The sequence below is a fragment of the Mauremys mutica genome, chromosome 6 (genome assembly GCF_020497125.1).
Source record: "Mauremys mutica isolate MM-2020 ecotype Southern chromosome 6, ASM2049712v1, whole genome shotgun sequence".
Classification (NCBI taxonomy): Eukaryota; Metazoa; Chordata; order Testudines; family Geoemydidae; genus Mauremys; species Mauremys mutica.
The window spans coordinates 73,193,469-73,217,323 of NC_059077.1; the positions used below are offsets into that span (position 1 = coordinate 73,193,469).

The following is a 23,855-nucleotide window of genomic DNA, read 5'->3' on the forward strand; positions in this document are numbered from 1 at the left end:
CAGTACAACCAGTACGAACAGAATTAAGAATAATCAACAACAAACACACAGAATTGCAAACATAGGATTATTAGATAAGGACACAAAGTATCTTTCTAATACTCACTATCTTGACTAGAAGAAATTAGTTCAGAAAGGTGGAAGCTGGTAGACTTGATTAAAACATCTGGACTCTTGTAATTCCAAACGGCCAAAGACAAAGACCCCCCCAAACAGAGGGAAAAGTTCCCTCCTAGGAGTTTCAAATTCTCTTCCCTGATTGGTCCTCAGGTCAGGTGCCCACCAGGTACTATGCTTTAACCCTTTACTAACTATTCATGACATATTATAAAGCATACATATGTATATGCTTAGTTTTAGTTGTAATTGATGTATATTGGGTGAGATCCTTACTCCTGTCCAGCCCCTTTATGTTGGGTAAAAGGTCTGGAGCAGTGTAAAGGGCCCTAAAAGCCAGGTATTGGTTGGGATAGTCATCAGCCTACCTTCTAAAATAATGGTTCTCAACCAGGGGTACACATACTCTTGGGGGTATATACAGAGGTCTTCCAGGGGGTCTAGTTATTTGCCTAGTTTTATAACAGGCTACATAAAAAGCACTAGCGAAGTCTGTACAAACTAAAATTTCATACAATGACGTTTATACTGTTCTATGTACTAAACACTGAAATGTAAGTACAATATTTATATTCCAATCAATTTACTTTATAATTATATGGTAAAAATGAGAAAGTAAGCAATTTTTCAGTAATGTGCTGTGACATTTTTGTATTTTTATGTCTGATTTTGTAAGCAAGTAGTTTTTAAATGAGGTGAAACTTGGGGGTATGGAAGACAAATCAGCCTCCTGAAAGGGATACAGTAGTCTGGAAAGGTTGAGAGCCACTGTTCTAAAACACCCTTGAAAGAAATGGCATAGGAAGTATGTTGAGGGCATGGCTCCAGCATACAGTACTGCAGAGATTCTGGGTAGCATTGCAACCCATGGAGCAACACAAGAAGCTGCTGTAATTTAGACAGCACTAAGAGTCTAAATTTCATAGTCTATAAATTATAAGGTCAGAAAGCATCACTGTGATCTCCAGTCCCTGGAATAGCCCAGAATCAGGAGGGTGCATAGAGGTCTTGCAGCCACCTTAGCTGTGCCCTTCTCCTGGGCTTTGAGTTCTGTGTTGTATCTCCAAGAGACACAGCATAGAGTTGCATGCATTATTTCTGGCAAGATTCCTAGGAATGACTTGTTAAATGTGTTGACATATCTTTTGCTACGCTGGTGTTTATTATACATTTATTTTTAAAGACACAAACACTGGTTTTCTTTCCATGATGACTTCTCAAGTTTTAGTTTTTTTATATCTAAGCCAACTAGACAGCACCATTCTGCAATGACTGTCAGAGCTGTCTTGAGGGAAGGAGAGCCCCACCATTCCCATCCTGCATTGCAAACAATTCTTGGTCATTCTTTCCACTGGTAGCCACGTAGTCTGTGGACTTCCAGCCACTCTAGAATGTAATTTTCCAGGACTGCTGTTGACAGAGGAAATTATTTGGTTTGAGGTTTACCTCTGGGGTATAATTAGTCTCTTCTGATTTTTGTTTGTATTTTTATATCTATGTGGAAGGAACTCCCCATCACCAAGTTTCAGGGGCTACTAAGTCTGGGGAGTTCTGATACATGGTCGTGAGCCTACCTCATACCCCAGTCATTTTAGAGGCTTCATTTAAAAGGGCTTCCACTTCCTTTACTGCTTGACCTTCTGAAACATCAGAGTCCTGCTTGGCTATAGACCCTATTTAAAAAAAAAAAAAAAAACTTTCTCAACTGAGCAGTTATCCAAGAAAGAAACATCTAACCCATTTTTGGATGTCAGAACTCACTGAACATTGCTACAAATAATAAAAGATGATAATGAGGAGCCCCAGTCATGACCAGGACCCCATTGTGCTAGGCACTGTACAAACACAGAACAAAAAGACAGTCTCTGCTTCAAAGAGCTGGTCATTTTCGTGGGAATAACTTCAAGAAGACTTCCAAGAGCCCAATTCACACATACCAACCACTGGGAAAGAAACAGCCACAGGTTGGTTACTTTGATATTTTGTGGCTGCTGGATAGTGGATACCTCTCCTTGTTCTCGCTGTCATCCAGCTACAGAACTTTATAATTGGCTGGCAGCTGAAGAAGTTGATTTTTTTTGGTGCAGCTGGTCCCTAAAAAACATGCTCCATCTGCATTAAATGTTCTTAGAAAAATACATTACAAAGCATGTTGGAGAGGAAACTAAATGTATATGTTTGGTTATGTAATGACTAGCTGTGCTTTTTAAATTAGTGTATGCTTTATTCAAAGAATAATCTTGGGCTTTTTTATTATAGTGTGTGGATTTTTTGCTGCAGTGTTAAAGAACCACTATTAAAGCTTCCTATGAAATAAGACATACTCATTTTTTCTTTTCATTTAAGAAGTTCTAAATGATCTCGAGCTTAAATGTTTTCCAGTGTGTATTCAACTGTACAGACTGCAGTTGTCAGAACAGAGCTAGACGTGCAATGTCATGAACTCCAAGGAAATAGTTTTCTCTGTAGTTATTTAATTACATCGTCATCTTTGTACATGTTTCCTTTTTAGGGGCAAGAGAAAGGTAATAATTGCTCAGAGCATCTATCACATCTGTAGTTTACGTTTGTTCTCAATGCTCATTTTGAAAAAGTACAACTTTGCAAGACTTTTTAAAGACAGACTTCCTATTTGTACAGTTGTTGGATAAAGGGTGTCTGCCGGCATGAAAATTTCTGAATAGTAAATTGTTGCAGTTCTCCCAGACTTCACATTCATGACCAGTTGGTTTCAAGGTGCAAACACACTTTTGCTTTGCGGTAAACCTTTTAAGAACCTGTAGTTTATTCAGCATGTGCAGTGGTATACAGATGTTCCTGCATTAGAACTATTACTATTAAATTAAAATTGAAATAGGATCTGTACTACCTTTTTAGAAAAATGTGCTTCACATTCTGAATGTAGTGAGCTGAGTACACATAGTCAATAAAAGCCAAGCTGAAATATTTGACACTTTTACCATTGAAACTTTAATCAGAACACAAATCATCTTTACTGTTTTTTTAACTTGGTTAGGGGAAGGGCTGGTGGTACTTCTCCCTTTTTCCACTTTTGGCTTCCTGAAAGCTTAGGACCCTTCTTGTGGGCTGAGGAAACAGACTTTTTCTTTGGACTATTGTAACTCCCCTTGCAAAGGACAGACTCTGAATGGCACAGCCAAAGGTATGTGCCCTGGAGTCCAAGACAGTAGCAGTGCACACTTAAGGGGACACTAAAAAGATGTAGCCTGCTACAAATACTAGAGAATATAGGCGTTCACTTCCCAGCCCTGACACTAGGGTAAATTAGAGAGAAATTAAAAGTCCATACTCGAGAGAGTCAGAGCACCCAAGCAGAATTGGTCCAGAGCAGTGGTACGAGTGACTGACAGAGAGCCAGAGACAACAGGCAACCTAGCAACAGCCATTCCAGCACCAACTGTTGCAACAGTGCACCACTCAACAACAGCTGCAGACAACCCAACAGCAGCAGCTGATATGCAAGATGGTGAGCCAGCAGAAAGACTTGCAACAAAACCTGCTATAACAGCTACTGTTGGAGCTGGTCTGGGCAGCCAGGGATCTGATGACTGGGGCCGTGAGCCCAGGGCCAGTGCTTCCATCAGTGCCCTTTGTGATGCCAGTAAACCAGTTGCCAGCTCATGCCAAGTCTTTAGGCATCAGCTGATCACTGACAAACTCAACTGGAAATCAAACCATCTCACCTGTATGTTGTTCAGAATAGGTATTAGTCTTTTATTAGAATGTATTTATGCATACAAAAATTGTCAAGCATTTCATAATCTCACTTGTAGTGTCTATTCCATGCCAAAAAAATATGTAAGTTTTGCTTATAGCTTTGAAAATATTTGCTCTAAACTTGTGAATCTAGGTATGGGAATCATCCCCTCCGCCCGTTCAGGAGGCCTGTCAAAATTAAGTTGGCAATTAACGAACATTGCAATACAAAGATTGGTGAATGACCCTATCACATCTTGGAAATGCTACGTGCGAGGTTGCTTGTTTCATGGGCTGGAAGGCTTAAATATAAAAGATAAAATGGGCAAAAGTAAATTTTTCATTTCTTTGCTGTTTGAACTCTCACAGGGCTAGAGACACTAAACTAAGGCAGAGATCCCCAGGGATTAGCCTTGGGTCCACCTTGAAAGACATTTTGAATTGAAAGGTTACTATGTTTAGGAACCATAGATGGTAACTCATTTGTGTGTATATGCTTGCTTGCTTTAACCTTTAAATAACTCTCATTTATTTTTCTTTGCTTATTAAGGATTAGTTAGAAGCATTGTCTTTGGTGTGAGAACTGAAATATAAATTGATCTGAGGTATAGACTCATGTGACTGGTTCCCTGGGACTGGAAGTAACCTGGATATTTTGTGATCTTTGGTCCAACATGCCTGGATGGCAAGATAGACTGAAGAGCCTAGGGGGACTGTGTTACTGGATTGATGAAATCTAATTACAGAGCATAGAGTTTGGAGTGTCTGCCCTGGTTTTTGACAGTCTGCCCTGAGGTAGGCACTCAGTCATGAGCTACTCCATAAAAACTGCCTAGAAACTTCAGAGATGAGGGCAGGGAACAGACTGAGGCTAAGAAGCCAACCCAACCTGATATGAACCCCAGGCAGAAGAGAACACTCTCTGTTCATCAGGGACAAGTGCCCTCATGTTCAGTGTATCGTGATTTAGAATGACTGACTTTGGATGAGTCACAGCAACAGGCTAGTAAGGGCCTGGACAAAACCTAAAGAGTCTGGTTGGCTACCGACACCGCTGCTATGAGGGAATAGTGTGAACTTAGATGCCAAACCACTAACCGACAAGGTTGGTAGCTGGTGAGAGAATGGGCTCAGACCAAAACATGGTGGACTATTCTCATGTGGGCAGCCAGAACACTCCCAAAGAGAGTACCCCTTTATGGAATGTGAGTATCCCAAGGTTTGGACAGTGGAAAGCTGAGTGTGGAAGACCAGACCTGCCAAAGTAATGGTCCCTGTATGGATCAATGGGACAGAAGTGCAAGATCGATTGGACTCTGTATGTAGCCAGGCCCTGGGGCAGACTCCCTTACCTGGGGCAGAAGGGACCCCAGGGGAAATAATCTTCCTACAGTGCATTCACACTCAACTGAAGGCCTATCTCTGCAGATGCCTATGACTGTCTGTGAGATGACATATGGCTCTACCCTCGCTGTTGTCCTATCCTGGGATTAGCAGTACCTGTGGGAAATTATCCATGAGCTAAGAAAATTGGATACAGTGGCTGCTGAACCCAGTTCTGGTACCTGGGGAAGATCCTGGAATGATCGATCTAGCTGAGTTAAGAGACTTAGGCAACCCCCTTTAGGGAAATTCAAGATTCACAGGTCATACATCCAGGTTGTAGACAGGAGTGGTAGCCAGGGAATTGCTGCTGCCAGATTTAGGGAGCTTTGGCTCATGACACAAATTTTGTCTGGGAGCAAAGAGAAGACCTTGTGCTGAGCAGGGCCTACAACTAAATTGCTGCTGTGAATGACAAGGTGGTAGAACCCTAACATTTGTGGATGTTACCCCAATTTATACTCTGAGAACAACTATATCATGTCGAACATGACAAATGCACGGGGGAAGAGGGTTCCTTGATTGTACCACTGGATGCTTCTGCAACTAGTACATGATATCACTTGTACTGGGCAGGAGAAGACTTGCATAGACTTCTGAAAACTTAATTCAGTCTCAGGGTACATCTACACTACGGGATTATTCCGATTTTACATAAACCGGTTTAGCAAAACAGATTGTATAAAATCGAGTGCGCGCGGCCACACTAAACACATTAAATCGGTGGTGTGCGTCCACGGTCCGAGGCTAGCGTCGATTTCTGGAGCGTTGCACTGTGGGTAGCTATCCCGTAGCTATCCCATAGTTCCCGCAGCCTCCCCCGCCCCTTGGAATTTCCGGGTTGAGATCCCAGTGCCTGATGGGGCAAAAATCATTGTCGCGGGTGGTTCTGGGTAAATGTCGTCAGTCACTCCTTCCTCTGGGAAAGCAACGGCAGACAAGCATTTCGCGCCTTTTTTCCCTGGATTGCCCTGGCAGATGCCATAGCATGGCAATCATGGACTCCCTGAGTCAATCCCTCCTTTTTGGTATCTAAAAATAGAATCAGTCCTGCCTAGAATATGGGCAAGTGTACTAGAGAACCACTGTATCATAGAACCAGAGAGCACAGCTGCTCTGTGTCCGATCCTGCATAAATTATGAGCTGTATGCTATTCACAGGGGGTGCTCCTGCAACAACCCCACCTGTTCTTCCCCCAGTCTTTCTGGGCTACCGTAGCATTGTCCCCCCACTTGTGTGATGAAGTAATAAAGAATGCAGGAATAAGACACAGTGACTTGTTAGTGAGAAATGAGTGGAAGGCAGCCTCCAGCTGCTATGATAGTCCAGACAGGACATTAAGCAGTGTGGAGAAGAGGAGCCCAGCATCCCACTGCTAGTCCAGGGGCAATTGAATCTTTTCTTTACACATGAAGGGTGGGGGCTGATGGAGCTCAGCCCCCTGTTGCTATGATGAAGACGGTTACCAGCCATACTGCACCATCTACCAAGAAGAATTAGGAGCAGGCGCCCTTGATCGACCTCACTGATGCTAGTCGGCATGGTTACCAGTCCTTTTGCACTGCCCCATGTGCCAATAGGCTGATGATGACGATGGATATCAGTCATATTGCACCATCAGCCACCCATGGTGCGGGGGGGGGAGCAATGATGTTGGTGTTGAGTGCTGCAGCATCCCGTCTATCTGCAGCATTCAGTAAAGATAGGGTGACATGTAAAAGAGTCAAGAGAGGATTGTTTTCCCTTTCACTTCTGGGGGTGGGTGGAGGGGTGCGTAAATTGCTGAGCTATGCCCTGACCCACCGCGGACACTGTGTTTGACCCATGAAGCATTTGGAGCTCAGCCAAGAATGCAAATGCTTTTCGGAGACTGCAGGAACTGTGGGATAGCTTGAGTCCTCCAGTCCATGAGCGTCCATTTGATTCTTTGGCTTTCCATTACGCTTGTCACGCAGCAGTGCGCTGAGTCCCTGCTATGACGTCTGTCTGGAGATTGTTTTAAAATGATTTTGAATTTCGTCTTCTGTAACGGAGCGCTGATAGAACAGATTTGCCTGCCCTTACAGCAATCACATCCGCATGGTCCATGCTGGAGCTCTTTTTTTTATTTTGATTTCGGACTGCATCGCCACCCGTGCTGATCGGAGCTCCACGCTGGGCAAACAGGAAATATTCAAAAGTTCGCGGGGCTTTTCCTGTCTACCTGGCCACTGCATCCGAGTTCAGATTGCTGTCCAGAGCGTTCAGTGGTGCACTGTGGGATACCACCCGGAGGCCAATACCGTCGATCTGCGGCCACACTAACCCTAATCCGATATGGTAATTCCGATACTAGCGCTACTCCTCTCGTTAGGGAGGAGTACAGAAATCGATTTAAAGAGCCCTTTATATCGATATAAAGGGCCTCTCAATGCTTGGCTACACTTACAAATTTGCAGCGCTGCAGGAGGGTGTGAAAACACACCCTCTCCAGCGCTGCAAATTGCAGCGCTGCAAAGCGCCAGTGTGGTCAAAGCCCCAGCGCTGGGAGCGCGGCTCCCAGCGCTGTCCGTTATTCCCCACAGGGAGGTGGAGTACGGACAGCGCTGGGAGAGCTCTCTCCCAGCGCTGGTGCTTTGACTACACTTAGCGCTTCAAAGCGCTGCCGCGGCAGCGCTTTGAAGTGCTAAGTGTAGCCACAGCCTCAGTGTGGACGGGTGTGGCGTTAAATCGGTTTTACGCTCCTAAAACCGGTTTAAACGCTTGGTGTAGACCAGGCCTCAGTTTGATGAACACGCAATGCCATGAGCCACTGGAACATTTAGGGTCTGCCCTAGGTATATCAGTATTTTAGATCTTATATGTGGATATGCATAGGGAGTGTGCAAGTATTTTAAGATTTTGTAGTTAAAAATAAAAACTCTGGGTACAATAAAGAGAGATTCCTCTATGGAATTTTAAGAAGGGTGTGGCAACTTAGCATACAGTACAAATTCTCTGTCCAGGAGTAAATTTTAGGATTTCGCTACAACTTTACCACAAATACAAAAATCAGACAATTTTTGTTCTGTTTTCTTTTTCTCTCCACTTTGTGGATTTTAACACTGTTTTACTATTGATGATGGTAAATCACTCCAAAAAAGAAAGTTTTAGAAAATGTATTTGGAAAATGTATTGCTAAATAGTTTGAAATTTCTGTACACTATTAATGTACACAAATGGCCAGGTCATCAGTCAGCAATGAGATGCTATCATCATCCTACACCTGAAGTCCTTGTATTTTTATGAAAACACTAACTTTCAATAAGTTTGGCCCTGGAGAAATTTCATGGCAATTTCATTTGCTGGATTTACCATTTGTTTATCCATGCTACATTTTTTTTAAAAAATGTGTTTTTTGTGGGATGGGCTGGGGAGAAATAAAACCCAAGTAGGATTAAATATATATTGATGTAAGTCTGTAAATTTACAATTTGCAAGTATAATTCTGGGTGGTGGAAATGAAACTAAATTTAATGACAGTCCATATGTAGCAATGTGGTTTCATTTGTTTGTCTGTTTATTCTTGTAGAATTTAGAATGGCCTTTGACAGACAGTCTATTATTGAAGAATGAATAAGTGTTCGCTTTAGCGGCTTTTTAAAGAACATTTAAATTGTCAGTTAAAGGTAGTTTTGTTCCATATCGTGCTTTAACAGAAAAGTACAGGTGCATTTTCAATGAGGTGGGAATACAAAATGAATGAGCAAAAAAATAAATGTAAGCTGTTCAAAATTCTAGGCCAGCGTGGTTCTAAGAATAATATTAAAATATGGCTGGTTAAGAATGCCTTGGCTTTTTCATGTCTTGTTCCTGTTTAGACCTCAGACACATTTTTAGACTGTTGGGGTTTGTTTTCCTCCTCTGATGTTTATGGAAGCAGTTCGAGTTTAACAGGAATTTGAATTCATTTGAACTAAGATTTTTGGTAAGCAGAGGAGTGAACTGTGTTCTCAAAATATTTTTCTGTTTATTGAATCAGTTTAAAAAAACAAAGGCATAACAGATATATTGATTAGTTTCTGTACACAAGGATAAATAGCTTTTCTAACATATTGTCCTCCTTTCAAATAGGTTGTGAAGATGAGAAAAGAGGTGAAGAAGGCCAGAGTTCTTACCATTCGCAGACTCACCAGACACATTGCAAAACTTAAATTAAAAAAGTTAGTTTAATATTAATATGCCTTTATTTTTAAAAATTTGTAATGCATTTATTTTAAATGACTTAGATAAATATTGAATAAACTGTGGGGAAAAATGAGTGTCTACATAACATTATTTAACACTCCATACATTTGAGGTGGATAGTGGGACAGTAAATTAATTGGATAGTTAATAACACTATGTTTTTAGAATGGGATTGGTCTTGAACTGTACTTTTATGAATGCGCATTATTAAGTGTGTAGGATGTAGTAAATCTTATTTATAGATTTATGTCAACATTTTACTTATCTTAATATAGTCTAAGGTAATATGAATCTAAAGACAATTTCCCAAAGCAGACTTGAAGTAAAGTTTTCAGAAGTGCTTAAGTGACTTTGGAGCCCAAGTCCCATTTTCAGAACTGGTTTAAACACTTGACCGAAGTAATTTTGAAAATGAGATTTAGACTAAATCACATAAGCATTTTAGAAAAGTTTAGCCTTTATGTTTTAGATCATCACTGTGTTACAGAAAGCTTCAGCAGCTTCCTCAGTGCAAAGTTCAAAGTACTTCTGCAAATTTCAGTGCAAGGAGCACTTTTCAATATGCTTTGAACTAATAAGCACTGTTTTTGAAACTTTTAATAATGTTTTTAATCAGTGTTAATGTAATCTTTCACATGGGGCAAAGTGATTTGTGACACTGTTAGTACTGGAGACCAATGGAAGATGACAAATCTACTGTTGTGTTTAAAATGTGAAGAATACAGCTGTTTTTGTTTTTTTTAGACACTTCACCCACTGTAGCAAATTGTGTACGATTTTTGGCAATATCGTGGCCTCCATTACATATTTAAATTTTGTAATTAACATTTAATTTTATTGTAAATTTTACTCAGAAAAGTACCTCTTGCCATCTAAATTTTCAGGATTCTATCTTCAGCTAACTCACTTTTTTTTTTTTTTTTTTTTTTGGTAGGTATTCTTTAATCCCTATCATCTCTTAAGGTTTGATTATTATATCCTATCTAGGGTCATTCAAAACTTAATCATAATGTACTTACACAAATTTTAGAAGTAAACTTTCAGCCTAATAATCATTCTCGGGCTTGATTAATCTCTTATTTAGTTTGAGCAACCTTGACTTACACTGGTGCTAAACAATTTATAGTGTTCTCTAGACACTACATTTAATTCAACAGCTCCTATAGAGGATGCAGCAGATTCTTCTGATTTTAAAAAAGTCCTTGCCAAAATGTTGCTATCAGATATATTACTACTTGCCATCACGTTTTTAGAATTCTCATTATATTTCTTCTGCATACTAATTTCATCTGTAAAAGCTGGGGATGCATTGATGTTTCTATATCTAGTTAGTTGTTCTGAAAACTTACATTTAACATAAAATAGATATGAACAGTAAAATACAATTGTTTGATGACTTTTGTGATTTATTTTGCTGCAAATAGTAACGTCCTTGTTGAGAAATGATTGCAAATCAGTATGTTACCCAGTTAAACACAGTCTTTATCTACAGGGGTTCGGAAGATGTGGTACTAAAGAACCAAAGGCGAGCAGAGAGATTGCTAGAAGAAATTCATGCCATGAAGGTAATGTCTTCGTATACATATATTTAATATTTAGTGTCAGTTATTTTAGTAACAAAAACCTGGGCTTGTTTTCGTGGAAGGTGAAATCATGCATAGATCTGTTTTGACTGTAAATGTAACAGGGTGGAACATTAAGAATTTTGCGTATTCCATGTTTGTTGCTATACCTGTCAAGGTGTTAAACTAATTTGACTGAGACTTGCCAAACTAAACTTGCATCTGTTCAGAAATGCTCCATTGCCTGAAGCTTTCATGGTAACTGTTACAAATATAGGAATTTAAATATTTGTGCTGTTCAGGGGTGTGATCTGTTGAAATTGAAGTTGCAGTGGACTGACAAGACATTGAATAGGATATATTTTCCTCTCTTTAAACAGGGTGTTTGTTAGCATAACTTTCAAATCATTCATTTCTATAACACTGTGACATGTAATTAAATGTCTGGTTGTCTGTTTTATAACAGAACTTTAAAACCACATTTGACTAATAATTATCCTAATGACAGGTTGAATTTTCATGAAGGTTTTTTTTAAATTATGAATATTGCATTTGAGTAAAATTCCAGCGTTCAAGTTTGAGCGAAAGGATGCAGTATGCTCCGAGAGCTATTTTCTCAGTTAGATAATTGCTGAATTCCCATCACTATACCTGTTGTGTCTTTCCTCCTGGTGTCTCTGGAGACTCTAGGTTTGAGTCATGTACAAAGGAATGCAAATTGGAAAGTCTTTATTGACAATGTAACAGTAAGTAAGCTGTTCTTGGGCAGATCTGTAAACTAGCTGGGTACGTTCTCTCCTCCAGTACGTTTCTCTTGCAACTGATTCAAAACCAGGCAGTCTCAACAGATGAACAAGAAATAGACAGAAAAGCCTCTCCCATGTGGGTAATGAGAATACATAAAGTACTGCATTTTAACATGGAAAGGAATTAAAGAATGTCAGATAATTGATTCAGAGGCATTCCATGTGTAACCTTTCTGCTAGTAGGGTTGGCAGCAACAAGGGCCGGGCACTTATATTAGGGGATTCTCTATAGTTTCTGTTTTTCTTTTTGGCTCAAACCCCCACCAAGTAATCTGGGAACCTATAACCAATCTGGGTGCCTTTGCCAAGCTAATCTGTACCCAGTCACAAGCACAGAGGTTTAAATATGAACTTTACTGGGGAGAGGGGAGAAAAGGGAAAGAGCAGGTTGAACTGAGACAAGTATTTACAATTTAACTCCTTCCATCACCATTTACCTTAGAAGGGTGGAGGGATAGCTCAGTGGTTTGAGCATTGGCCTGCTAAACCCAGGGTTGTGAGTTCAGTCCTTGAGGGGGCCATTTAGGGATCTAGGGCAAAATCAGTACTTGGTCCTGCTAGTGAAGGCAGGGGGCTGGACTCAATGACCTTTTGGGGTCCCTTCCAGTTCTATGAGATAGGTATATCTCCATGCGTAAGTCACAGCCCCAAACAACTGGTCCTTCAGTGGCTGATACTCTCACTCTGCAGCTCTCCTGTTGGAAGCAGTCTCTATCCCCCTTGCTCTCTAGCTCTGTCCAGGGCCTCTTACTCCACCTCAGCAAACATCAGTTTTCATCAGGATGATGCCAAACCCAGTTCAGGCTTTGCCCAGGTGGGTTCCCAACAGGGCAGTCTCAAAAATATGGGCCCCAAGTCAAAACTTAGTCAAATTATACCCCAATGTCCCCAAACTACCTGCAGTTGGTAAACCTCTCTGTCGACTCCCCTGCTCTACAACAGATGTCTGAAGAAGAGGTTACTGTAAGCTCAAAAGCTTGTGTGTCTCACCAACAGAAGTTGGCCCAATAAAATATATTATTTCACCCACCTTGTGTCTCTAATACCCTGGGGCCGACATGGCTACAACCACACTGCATCAGAAAGCTCACTCAGTTACCTCCCCTCCCTCATAGGCATCAAGCCACACAGCTTGCACATGCTTGTGACTTCTCCCTACCTCACATTCTTTACCTGTTGGCTTATTCATTGATTTTTTTTTTCTTACTTGTCCAACAACTGTAGCATGAGACTTAAATACATTTGAGCATTATTGGTAATCTTATTATAGGCACTTTGTACCCTAATTATAGGAGCCTATAAGAGATTTGAGCTATGGCATTTCAATGTAAGAACAAGCAATATTTGCAAAAAGTTTAGGTTTAGGACTATTTGATCAACTGTTTAATAATAGCTGATGCTTTTTAGATAAGCACAAATAGGCATAGACTGTGCAGTTTCATATTTGTACAGCATGTCATTTTAAAAGATTGTATTCTGTTTAAAAAAAAGATGTAAAGCAACTGCATGTAACTCAGCTAGGAAGGATTAGATTTTTATCAGTAAATGTCAGTTACGTCAATTTCACTTGCGCACACCCAAACTAACTAAAAAAATATTTCCATCGATAAAAGAAATTTACAGATAGGCAACATAAGAAAAATGCTGCTTGAGAACTTAATGGTTTGCTTTGAGAATATTTATTATGTATATTTTAACGTGATGTTGACAATTTGTTTTAATGGTTATGAAGCTTTAGCTTTTTGACTCGGTGTCTGCTGTCATTAAGTAATTGTCTCTGCTTCCCCCTCCCCCAACAATTTCCCACAATTATGAAGATTTAAGTGGATAACAATAGAAAAAATACTTAAGAATAAACATTGATATGAATTCTGCCAAGCCTACTTGTAATGCCTAGATATATTATTTGCCACTAAATAGCCTAGATAGTAGTATAGAAGTATGTGTTAGTAAAGATTGCAATGTTACCATACTGAACCACTTGTAAAGAATTTTAGACTCAAGTGAACTTATGTACCATAACAAATATGGTACTTTATTAAAAATATTCCCATTATACATATAATGCCTGTATGGCAAAATAAGCAACTTATTGTCAAATTCTACTTGCCGTTGATGTTAAAATATAGTATGTATGAAAAGTACTTTTCTCAAATGAGATGGGGAAACTTGCCCATCCTCACTCTCTGCACATCTGTTTGTCGGATGCTCTTTCACTCTGTCCAGTATTCCATGTTTTGGCAGATGTTACAAGAATCTCAGTCTCCTGGTGCATTCCTTTTCATAGTAAAAATCTTTCTCTATAGCATCAGTTCCCTGAGAGTAATTTCAAAGTTGGGTTTTCCTTTCATTCAGTCCTAAGACCAAGCAACTTTGACAAGACAAGCCTAAGACAAGCCTCTTCAGCTGTATGTGTTCCTCTTCTACAACTGGGAATCTTATTTGACTTTTGGATTTGGAGGCTTGGTAGAATATGTCAGAGTTGAAATGGAGAAGTATGGCAGTCGCAGTGGAAGTGCTTCATTATTGACTATATAAAGTTTGTGTCCAGTTTCCAAATCCAAAAATGATGTAGGTGGCTTTGTTTTGGTTTTATTTGTTTGGGGTGTTTTCTTTGTTTGGTTGGGTTTTTTGTATGTTTTTTGTTTTGGTTTTTTTAAGGTTCCCTAAAGGTTTGGAACTTTTGGACCCAATTCTAGCTGTCTATACTTGGGGAAAAGTCTCAAACCTCAGCTTTACTCTTAGGCTCTTTTTGAATTATTGATGCTAAGAGTTCAATGGGGAAATGTGTGATTCAGAACTTGTAGAAAGGAGCTGATGTATCAACTTTCTATCCCAAGAGAGAGACTCTGATACGTGGTTTCAGTTGTAACTCTTAATTAGTGCTTTCTTAGGTCTGCCATTTTGGACTAATGTTTCCTACCTATATGCTGTCTGTTGGGCAGGAAGTAGCCCTTTTTGCTGTCCCTGAATCCTGCGGTTGTTCAACATTAATTTCTAAAAATTATATAATACTTTAGAAATATAAACAATCAGACGACAAATATCCACAAGATAAGATACAGGACATTAGTTTAGGAAAGTGAATGTGACGATTACTGAATTATTAACTGTATTTTATTTCTGCTCTGCCTTCTGATCTTCTTAGTAAGAGATCCCATGCCTGCATACTGTACAGCCCAAATATGTTTTCTATTGTTGGCCTGAAATATGTGACTTGCAGCACACTATGTTGCCTTTTGTTCTCTGAGTAGGATTGGAGCTTGTATTTTTTTCTTCACACTCAAAAGCAGGGGTCGGCAACCTTTCAGAAGTGGTGTGCCGAGTCTTCATTTATTCACTCTAGTTTAAGGTTTCACGTTCTGATAATACATTTTAACATTTTTGGAAGGTCTCTAAATAATCTATAACTAAACTATTGTATGTAAAGTAAAAAAGATTTTTTAAATGTTTAAGAAGTTTCATTTAAAATTAAAGTAAAATGCAGAGCTGCCAGGACCCAGGCAGTATGAGTGCCACTGAAAATCAGCTTGCGTGCCTTCTTTGGCATGCGTGCCATAGGTTGCCTACCCCTGCTCAAAAGTATATTTTAGTAGGGCATGAGCAATTAGGGTTTGTGCTCTTTGGCAAGTTCTTGTGCAGTTGGGCAAATTCCTGTGCCAGCAGACCTCTTCCTACTCTTACATGCCAACAATGGGTTGTGAGTTTTTGACACAGTTTAATATGGAGTGGGAACAGTTAAAAGAAAGGAAGAGTGGAGAGTTTAGGTCCTGTTTAAGATGGAATCCCTTTGGAAATTGAGGAACTAATTCCCCTTTACCCAAATGATGTCTTTTTAGAGATCAAGAGTGGTAAAAGGGCCAAAACAATATTGCATATTAGCTACTCTTGGTATTGGATTTTGAGTTGGAAAAAGTTCAGTTGCTCCAAGTTTATCTCCCTTCCACGTTGTGGGGAAGGAAATGTAAAATAAAAAATAATTTACTTCTCAGTGGAGAAGTAATGGAGAGTAGAAAAACAGGTCTGCTTTTCTTGAACTAGGGTCGCCCAGAAGATTCAGGGGGCCTGGGGTCTTCAGCGGAGGGGGGCCCCTGCTTCGGCGGTAATTCGGCGGCAGGGGTTCCTTCTGCTCTGGAACCTGCCGCTGAAGACCCGGCACTTTGGCAGCGGGTCCCGGGGCGGAAGGACCCCCCGCCATGGGTCTTTGGGGCTCTTCAGCGGCGGGTCCCAGAGCAGAAGGACCCCCCGCCGCCGAATTGCCACCGAAGACCCGGAGCAGAAGAAGCTCCGGGGGCCCGGGCCCTGCGAGAGTTTTCCGGGGGCCCCGGAGTGAGTGAAGGACCCTGCTCCGGGGGCCCTGAAAAACTCTCGTGGGGGCCCCTGCGGGGCCTGGGGCTCTGGGCGGCCCTGTCTTGAACATGCCTGTTAATGGACTGAGTGTTTTCCATAAATCAAAGAAGCACTAATAGTAAGATTGGCTTTCAAAATTACAAATATATTTGACTGTATAAAAACAAATGGTAATATCAAAGAAAAAAGTAAAAGGGGGGGGGGGAGTCCATTTTTAAACAAAGGAAAGACCTCTACATATCCTTTCCATCAAAGAAGAATCTTTAGCGTATTGCAAAGAAACACCACAAATTATCCTGTTCTTGCTTTCTCTTTTAATATGGTACTGTGTTTTAGTAGGACTCAGATATGCAAGACAGAATGGATATGTTTTTCTCTTCCTTAACATCACCCTCAAATGGTGGAGTGGAAAGAGAACCCAACTTGCCAAAAATCTCAGGAAGATCCTGGCTATGTAAATACAGTAAAATCATATCTTGAAAAATTCATATTTTGTTAACTTTCAAGCCAAAAAAGATCCCCAATTTGGAGGCCTGATTTGACTTTTCACTGAAATCATATATTTAATGTGTAAAAGCAGCAAAGAGTCCTGTGGCACCTTATAGACTAACAGACGTATTGGAGCATGAGCTTTCGTGGGTGAATACCCACTTTGTCAGATGCATGCACGGATGCACCAAGTGGGTATTCACCCACGAAAGCTCATGCTCCAATACATCTGTTAGTCTATAAGGTGTCACAGGACTCTTTGCTGCTTTTACAGATCCAGACTAAGACAGCTACCCCTCTAATATTTAATGTGAGCATTCTGAATGAACAAGTAGTACATAAACTCTTCCAGATTACTGGGAGCTTAAGGTCTGGCCATATGTCATTCTCAAGAAAACTACCCAGATTTTTAATAAAATCTTCCTAAGCTGTGACCTCTGATGTTGATAGAGTATTTTTAATATTAAATGCAAAAGTATACATTGATATAATATGAACATTGGTCACTAAAGATAAGTCTAGAAATGTAATGTTCTACAACAAAGTTAACTCAGTCATTTTTTACTTATTTTCTATGATCTCTATAATAAGTTGAGACAGAGAGCATCCACCAATTCAGAGACCTCTTGGTTAGTTTGCCCACAATCAGCAACAGACAGAGCACAGATGAATGCTTCAGGTAGGTGTTCTGAGGGTCTCCGAGAAATGGGTCCTTTGCATGCTTCAGTTCACCACCTCCATCTAGAGCTGTATGCGGCTGTCCCTCTGAGCTCTGTTTTTTCTCTGCTTTTTTGTTTTACTTCAGTTTTTTTCACACTTTTTTTGTTTCTCTCTCATTTGCTTTGCCTTCAAAAACCATCTTCAGAGCCTTCTCCACTTGGCCTGTTCAGACATACAGCTACAGGACCCAGGTTGTCAGTCCCTGTCAGTGTGCCTTCACAGCTGAAGAGTCAGAATGTTTAACCCTGTATGACTGCTGCTCTTACTTTGTCACCAGGCCTGGGGAATACAGCAAGGTTAAGGATGAGAAACTTAAAGAAGATAAAGACAAGGAAGGCAAATTTAGAGGGGAAAAACACAATAGTGGGCAGATACATTAGCTGGGTTAGAGCCTAGGAAAGAAAATGTTATCTCAAGAACCTATTTAATCCATACACTTTTTCTTCTGCACTTTTTTCAGTAGATGGCTACTGTAACAATATTTAGCACGTACCGTGTAGATGTCGCTACGCAAAGTTATTAAGGTTGCTACAGATTTAAAGGAAACGCAGCTTTCTCAGTAATCTCAAGAAAGGAAACGTCAGTACAAGTTAGTCCTTTTAGGTTTCTGTGTAAAATCAGCAGAGGCAGCCTTTTTGTTCTTTCAGAACTAATCGTTGATTTTTTTTCTGTTTCAACACGCAGAGGACCAGAGTTAGACCACCTTTCTCCATCAACAAGGCTAACATTTAAAAAAAAAAAAATCAAACCTGGGAAAACTCGCACTGGCTTCAGAAGTGATCAGAAAGTGGACTCCCCCTTTACTCAATTTCATAAAGTCCTCATTTCAAGTACACTATATGAAGAAAATGTCTTTCTTAAGCTTGATTTAGAACTCTGGAATCTTGGAGCAATTGCATTCTTGTTGCTCCTCTTCATCATTTCCAGAGCAACACTCAAGCATCATCTTTGCATAGAAAAAGTGTAGGGGATTTGAGCCCCAGTCTGAGGGACTTCTCTCCTCAGCAAGTGTAATGAACTTTGAATTTCTGCTTGGAGACCCTCTACCTATTCATCTCTCTGGAAATTATCGACATTCAATTGGATTAAAAAATAGCAGGCCTTTTTGTACTGATTCTTTCTCCTTTTCTGGGATCTGAATCTCATTATTGACCAACATTTAAATAATTTCAGTCTAGCCACTGTTATCCTGAATTCTTTTTTTTTTCTTCCTGGTGGTGGCATGTGTGTCTGAAAGACATCTTAGTGCTTAATTACCTGGGAGATCTGCTGATCAGCGCTGTCTCCATGCAACACAATGAGAGTTGTAAATGTTCTGCCCTTTTCAGGATCAGACCTTTAACATAAGGAAAGCTTAAGTAATTAGGCCTGGAAAGTGAATTTTCCCAAATGTGTTTTCATGGTTTATGTATGTGTATTATACATGCGTGTTAAAAATTTCCCTCCAAATGTACATTGTGTGCCCCATTTCTCTGCATAACCAAACTAGTTTGGAGGGGGTATTTTTGTTTTTATGTAATTTTAAGAGAGAATTAAGGTTGCATGCCAGCATGCAAAAGTCCTAATATGGCCATATTAGGCCTGAACTTTGTCCCTGTATGTGTTAGGTTCAAGAAGAACTGCTGTCTTTTCTGTACCCAGACCTCTTCCCCTTCCCCTGCATCCACTCTTCTATCTAGCCAGGACCACCCAACCCCTCTCCCCTCCAGTTTAACAACATGGGAAGGGGAGAGTAGTTGACACCAGATTTAGTGCTAATTTTATTTCTCAGATAATACAATAGCAGACAATGAACTAATTTTACAGCCAGTATACCATGTTGGAGGATAATGTTATAGCATACCTGAAGAACAACAAATATTATGCCATGTTACAGAGACTTAACTTTTTAAAAAATCATATATAAATAGTCATAGAGGCAAATAATGGTGAATATGTTGAAACCGAAGGATATTTTTTCCCTTGTAGATAGGAAGAGCTTTTTTTATTTACAGCAAATTTGTTCATAGGGTAAGTTATATGACTGTGGTTTGGAACAGCATTTGTTATTGATGCTTATGTATCTTGGGGGTTTTTGGTAATGGAGGGGAATTAAAGGACAAGTAATCGCTTTAAATAACAGTGAAACATGTTTAGAGTCATTGCATTTCTCAAGCACAGGAATTAGGAATGTGTTTTATGTGGGAGATGGCAGTGGTTAAAAATTCCAGCTACGTGGATGCAAGAACTAGGTTAATTGTTTGCAGGAGTTTTCAGAGCTATTGGAATAGAACAGTGTTTTTGGACTCTTCTGATTTCATTTTGCCAGAATTGAATAAAACATTTATTTTAATGTTTCTCAAAAGAAGAAAAAAAAAGAAAAGAACAGTATGATCCTTGGTAGCCTTTCTTATAAGTGATTTACTTTATAGAAATAAAAAAATGACAAACTAGAAAGATAGGAATATTTTTAAAATAGTCTTTGCCTTGTTTAAGGTATTTTCCAAATGGATTATGGTTTGACTTCGCAGAGTTTTTTATCCTATTTTTTTTAAAAGTGTAATATTTAATAATCTAGCTTTCTTTACACACTATACTGTCCAAATGTTGAACTAATCAGAAAATAGCCTCTCAATTTTTAAAACTTTTAACAGAAATAGTACTTAGTGTCCAAGATTTAACATACCTGCTAAAAAAAAGTCACATTTGCACATGGTGTGATTTGCATTATTAGATATTTACTACCATTAATTGACTGTGCCCCTTTAAAAAAAAAAAAAGGCACTCTTTTTTAAGATTGATTTTGTTTTCTTATCCCAAACTTATCTGATGGGAGAATCTCTGTAGTGGAATTATAGAGGAAGGGTAAAGCCCTCCCCTTGATCAATAAAGGGAAATGTGTGGGTTCCACTTGCTGGTAGTGAGCAGCAGTTAACTGGCCAGTTCTACTAACAGAGAAAGAAGTTGTTGTTTGAGGGGATAACATGAGGCTCCAGGATGATTTTAAGAGCATGAGCCTTGAGAAGAAAATTAAGATTTAAATTCGTGAAAGCCATAGTGCAGTCAATGACATGAGGAAGGAAAGGCCTGGAGGAAAGCTGCAGTCTTTGGAAATGTTCCATTATAGGAAGATACTATTTATGCAGGGGGTTATTCAAGGCAGGTAGGCAGAGAGAAGATGATGGGAAATAAAGATGGAGTTATTGGGTTTCCACATAGAAGTGATGTCTAAAGCTGACGCTAACTATGAGCTAGAGGTTCCAAGGAAAGGGGGACAAAAAATAAATAATAGAAGGGAAAATGGGAGATTTATAGACTTTAAACCAAAAGAGTGCTAAGCACATTCTCTTCTTGCAATAGAAAGGATAATCAATACCAAAAATCACACTTGGATTCAGTGAAGTAAGAAGTGATCAGAAGCAAGGTTTAGGTCATTAACTCATCTAATATAGGGAAATCTCAGAATCATTACAAGTCTTGCTCGTTGCATTGTTTTCTTGGGTTTGTTTGTTTTTGTTTTTCTTTCTTTATTTAAAAAAAAATAGATTTCTCTTCTAAAAGACTTGTAATGTGAATTCTTGTAAAGTAGCTACTCTTTTGTTTGATCCTTTCAGCTTCTGTAGCCTAGGTTTCAGTCAACATCCCACTGTAAATAATTGTATTAGGCAAGAGCAGTGACTAATATTCCTTGTTGCTGTTTTGCTATATTTTTCTTTTGTCTCACAGCATATGTTTCCAACAAAAATGTGCTATATGTTTTGCTTCATATTAGGCATTGCAACATTCATAAAGTTAGTATGAAAGAATATTTTTAAGGCTTTTGAAAGAATGGTGTGAAGATTTAGAGCCAGGATACTTTCAAAAGTTCATCTATGTCTGAAGGTATAGAACATTAAAAGTGTATTAAGAACTCCTAATATGACATCAATGTGTATAAGTTAAAGTGCTTTGAACACTTGTATGAACACAGGCCTTAGGAGAATTAAGTTACAGCGAAGTAAGGCCATTTTACTCCTGAAAGAGAGCATTCATAATGGGATTTAACACACTTTAAGTTAATGTACATTGACTTAACATCTTTAGGTGATTTACCTTAACTTTCCTCAGTATCCCTATTCAGTGTTTCTCAAAAGTGGCCACCAGTGGCTTTTTGTGTGGCCACAGCCTCCTGGGCCATGCGGGGGGGGCAAAGCAGCCATAGGCGGCAGGTTATATATGTTTGCGGTGCCCGGGCTCCAGGAATATTCAGGGCCGGGTGCCCTGCTCCAGCAATATTTGGAGCTGGGTCTCTCCCCTGGCCCTGCCTGGATCGGGCCCCGGCCCCCGCGGGTCTCCCCCCCGCCTGGAGCAGGTCCCAGCCCCCGCCTGCCACCCCTCCCGCGTCCCCCTCTCCTCCCCACCGAGTCCCTGCCTGACAGAAAGCAGCGCCTCCCCTGCCTGCTTCCATGGCAGAACTGCTGTCTGTTGCCCCAGGGTCCTAGTGCCCGCTATTCACTAATAGCAAGGCAGGCTGCCCTTACCCTGTGCTTCCGCCCTCGCCCTGAGCCTCCCCAACGCCCCAAACCCTCATCCCCAGCCAGAGCCCTCATCCCCCTGCACCCTAATCCTCCACCCCTGCCAGAGCCCTCATCCCCCCGAACCCTAATCCTCAGCCCCAGCCAGAGCCCCCCACATCATGAGCCCCACAGCCCTCACCCCACACTTCTGCCCTAGCCCTGAGCCCCTTCCTGCATCATGAACCCCTGATCCCCCAGCCAGAGCCCTCATCCCCTGCACCCTAATCCTCTGCCCCAGCCCTGAGCCCCCCCGCAGCATGAATCCCTCATCCTCAGCCCCAACCCTCATCCCCCTGCACCCTGATCCTCTGCCCTGAGCCCCCCCCGCATCATGAACCCCTCATCCTCAGCCCCACAGCCCAACCCTCTTCCCTAGCCCTGAGCCCCCCACATCATGAACCCCTCATCCTCAGCCCCACAGCCCTCACCCCACACCCCAACCCTCTGCCCTAGCCCTGAGCCCCCTAATGCATCATGAAGCTCTCATCCTCAGCCCCACAGCCCTCACCCCTGCACTCCCTCCTATCCCCAAACCCCCTCCCAGAGCGTGCACCCCCTCCCACTTCCTACACCTCCACTCCCAGCCCAGAGCCTGCACCCAAACTCCGTCCCAAAGCCTGCACCCCTCACCCCCTCCTGCCCCCCCACCTCCTGCCCCAGCCTGGAGCCTGCACCCAAACTCCCTCCCAGAGCCTGCACCCCTCCCTACACCCCCAGCCCAGAGCCTGCACCCAAACTCCATCCCAAAGCCTGCACCCCTCCTGCACCCTAATCCCTAGCCCAGGACCTGCACCCCATACCTCCCCCGAAAACCCTGCCCAGAGCCTTAGGCAGGTGGGGGCAGAGTTTGGGGGGGTGGAGTTGGGGGGTGGGTTCTGGGCACCACCAAAATTTCTACAAACTTGCCACCCATGAAAGCAGCAGCCCCTCCCTGGGGCTGTCAGCAGGGGTTGGGCCTTGCCTCCCTCTGGAACTGCAATCACTGGAGAAGCAGGAAGCCAGTGTAAGTTCCCCACTTTCCTGGGGTCAGTGAGGATTGGACTTCTGGCTTCAGCCCTGGGCCAAGGGGTGTTGGGCTCTGTCCCCCGGCCACAGGGTTTCAGGCTCCGGTTGCAGGGCCATGGGCTCCAGCCCCAGTCCCCAGCCATGCAGCATTGGGTGCCAGCCCCACACTCACCCACACACTTCCCCCTCCCAACCCCCCCATCACTCTTGATCCCCACTGTGTTGTCTGGCCCCAGGCTTCAGTCATGTGGGTGCATGGCTCCAGTTCCCAGGCTCTGGCTTCAGGTCACCACCACCCCATTTCCCCGGCCCCCGCTGCCTTGCTCAGCCCCCCCCTACATCCTGCCATCATCCCTGATCCCTGCTGCCTCCCTACCCACCTCCCCATGCAGGTCTTAATTTGTGTCCTAGCTTACCAGGGCTGAGTAAGTCTGTTGTGAAAAGTGATATTTGTTAATATCACTTTTTGCTGCCTCCCAGCTAGCTAGCAAGTCTGCTGCTATGAAAACTGATATTTACAAATATCACTTTTCACAGAAGCAGATTTACTAACTAACTAGTCTTAAAAGCAACCAAAAAAAGCAAAAGAAACAATAGCAAAAAAGACAAGAACATGCAAAGCACATTTTATTTCTGTTCTTTTTAGGTCCAGTAAAGAATAGAGACAACTCTGCTGTTTTTATTTTTGAGTCTGCAAAAAACCCTACATGAATAAATGATTTGGACATGTATAGGAAAAATACTTAAATATGCACATAAAGTTAATTAAGTATTTTAGGAAAAATTGTCAGTGGCCACCAAAAATTTGTTGTGAGAACCCTGCATGTAGACAAGCCCTTAGACATTCAAGGGCTGATACATATGAGTAAGTGTACAAGGTTGTAGGTTTATCTCCCAAAGAGCCGGTGGAAGAGCCCCCATCGTCAGTATCCTGCAAAAGTAGGCTGAATGAAGCAATTGAGAT

General features: G+C 41.4%; 1 protein-coding gene across 2 annotated transcripts in view; it reads left to right on the forward strand.

Moving 5' to 3' along the window:
* Positions 1-23,855, forward strand: part of SRFBP1 (serum response factor binding protein 1) — a 127,913-nt gene that overhangs the window by 35,253 nt on the left and 68,805 nt on the right. For both annotated transcript variants that reach the window (XM_045022131.1, XM_045022130.1), the window contains exons 2-3: positions 9,311-9,399; positions 10,917-10,989. In XM_045022131.1, coding sequence (XP_044878066.1) covers positions 9,320-9,399; positions 10,917-10,989 — 153 coding nt within the window. In that variant the 5' untranslated portion in view covers positions 9,311-9,319. The remainder of the gene's footprint in view (positions 1-9,310; positions 9,400-10,916; positions 10,990-23,855) is intronic.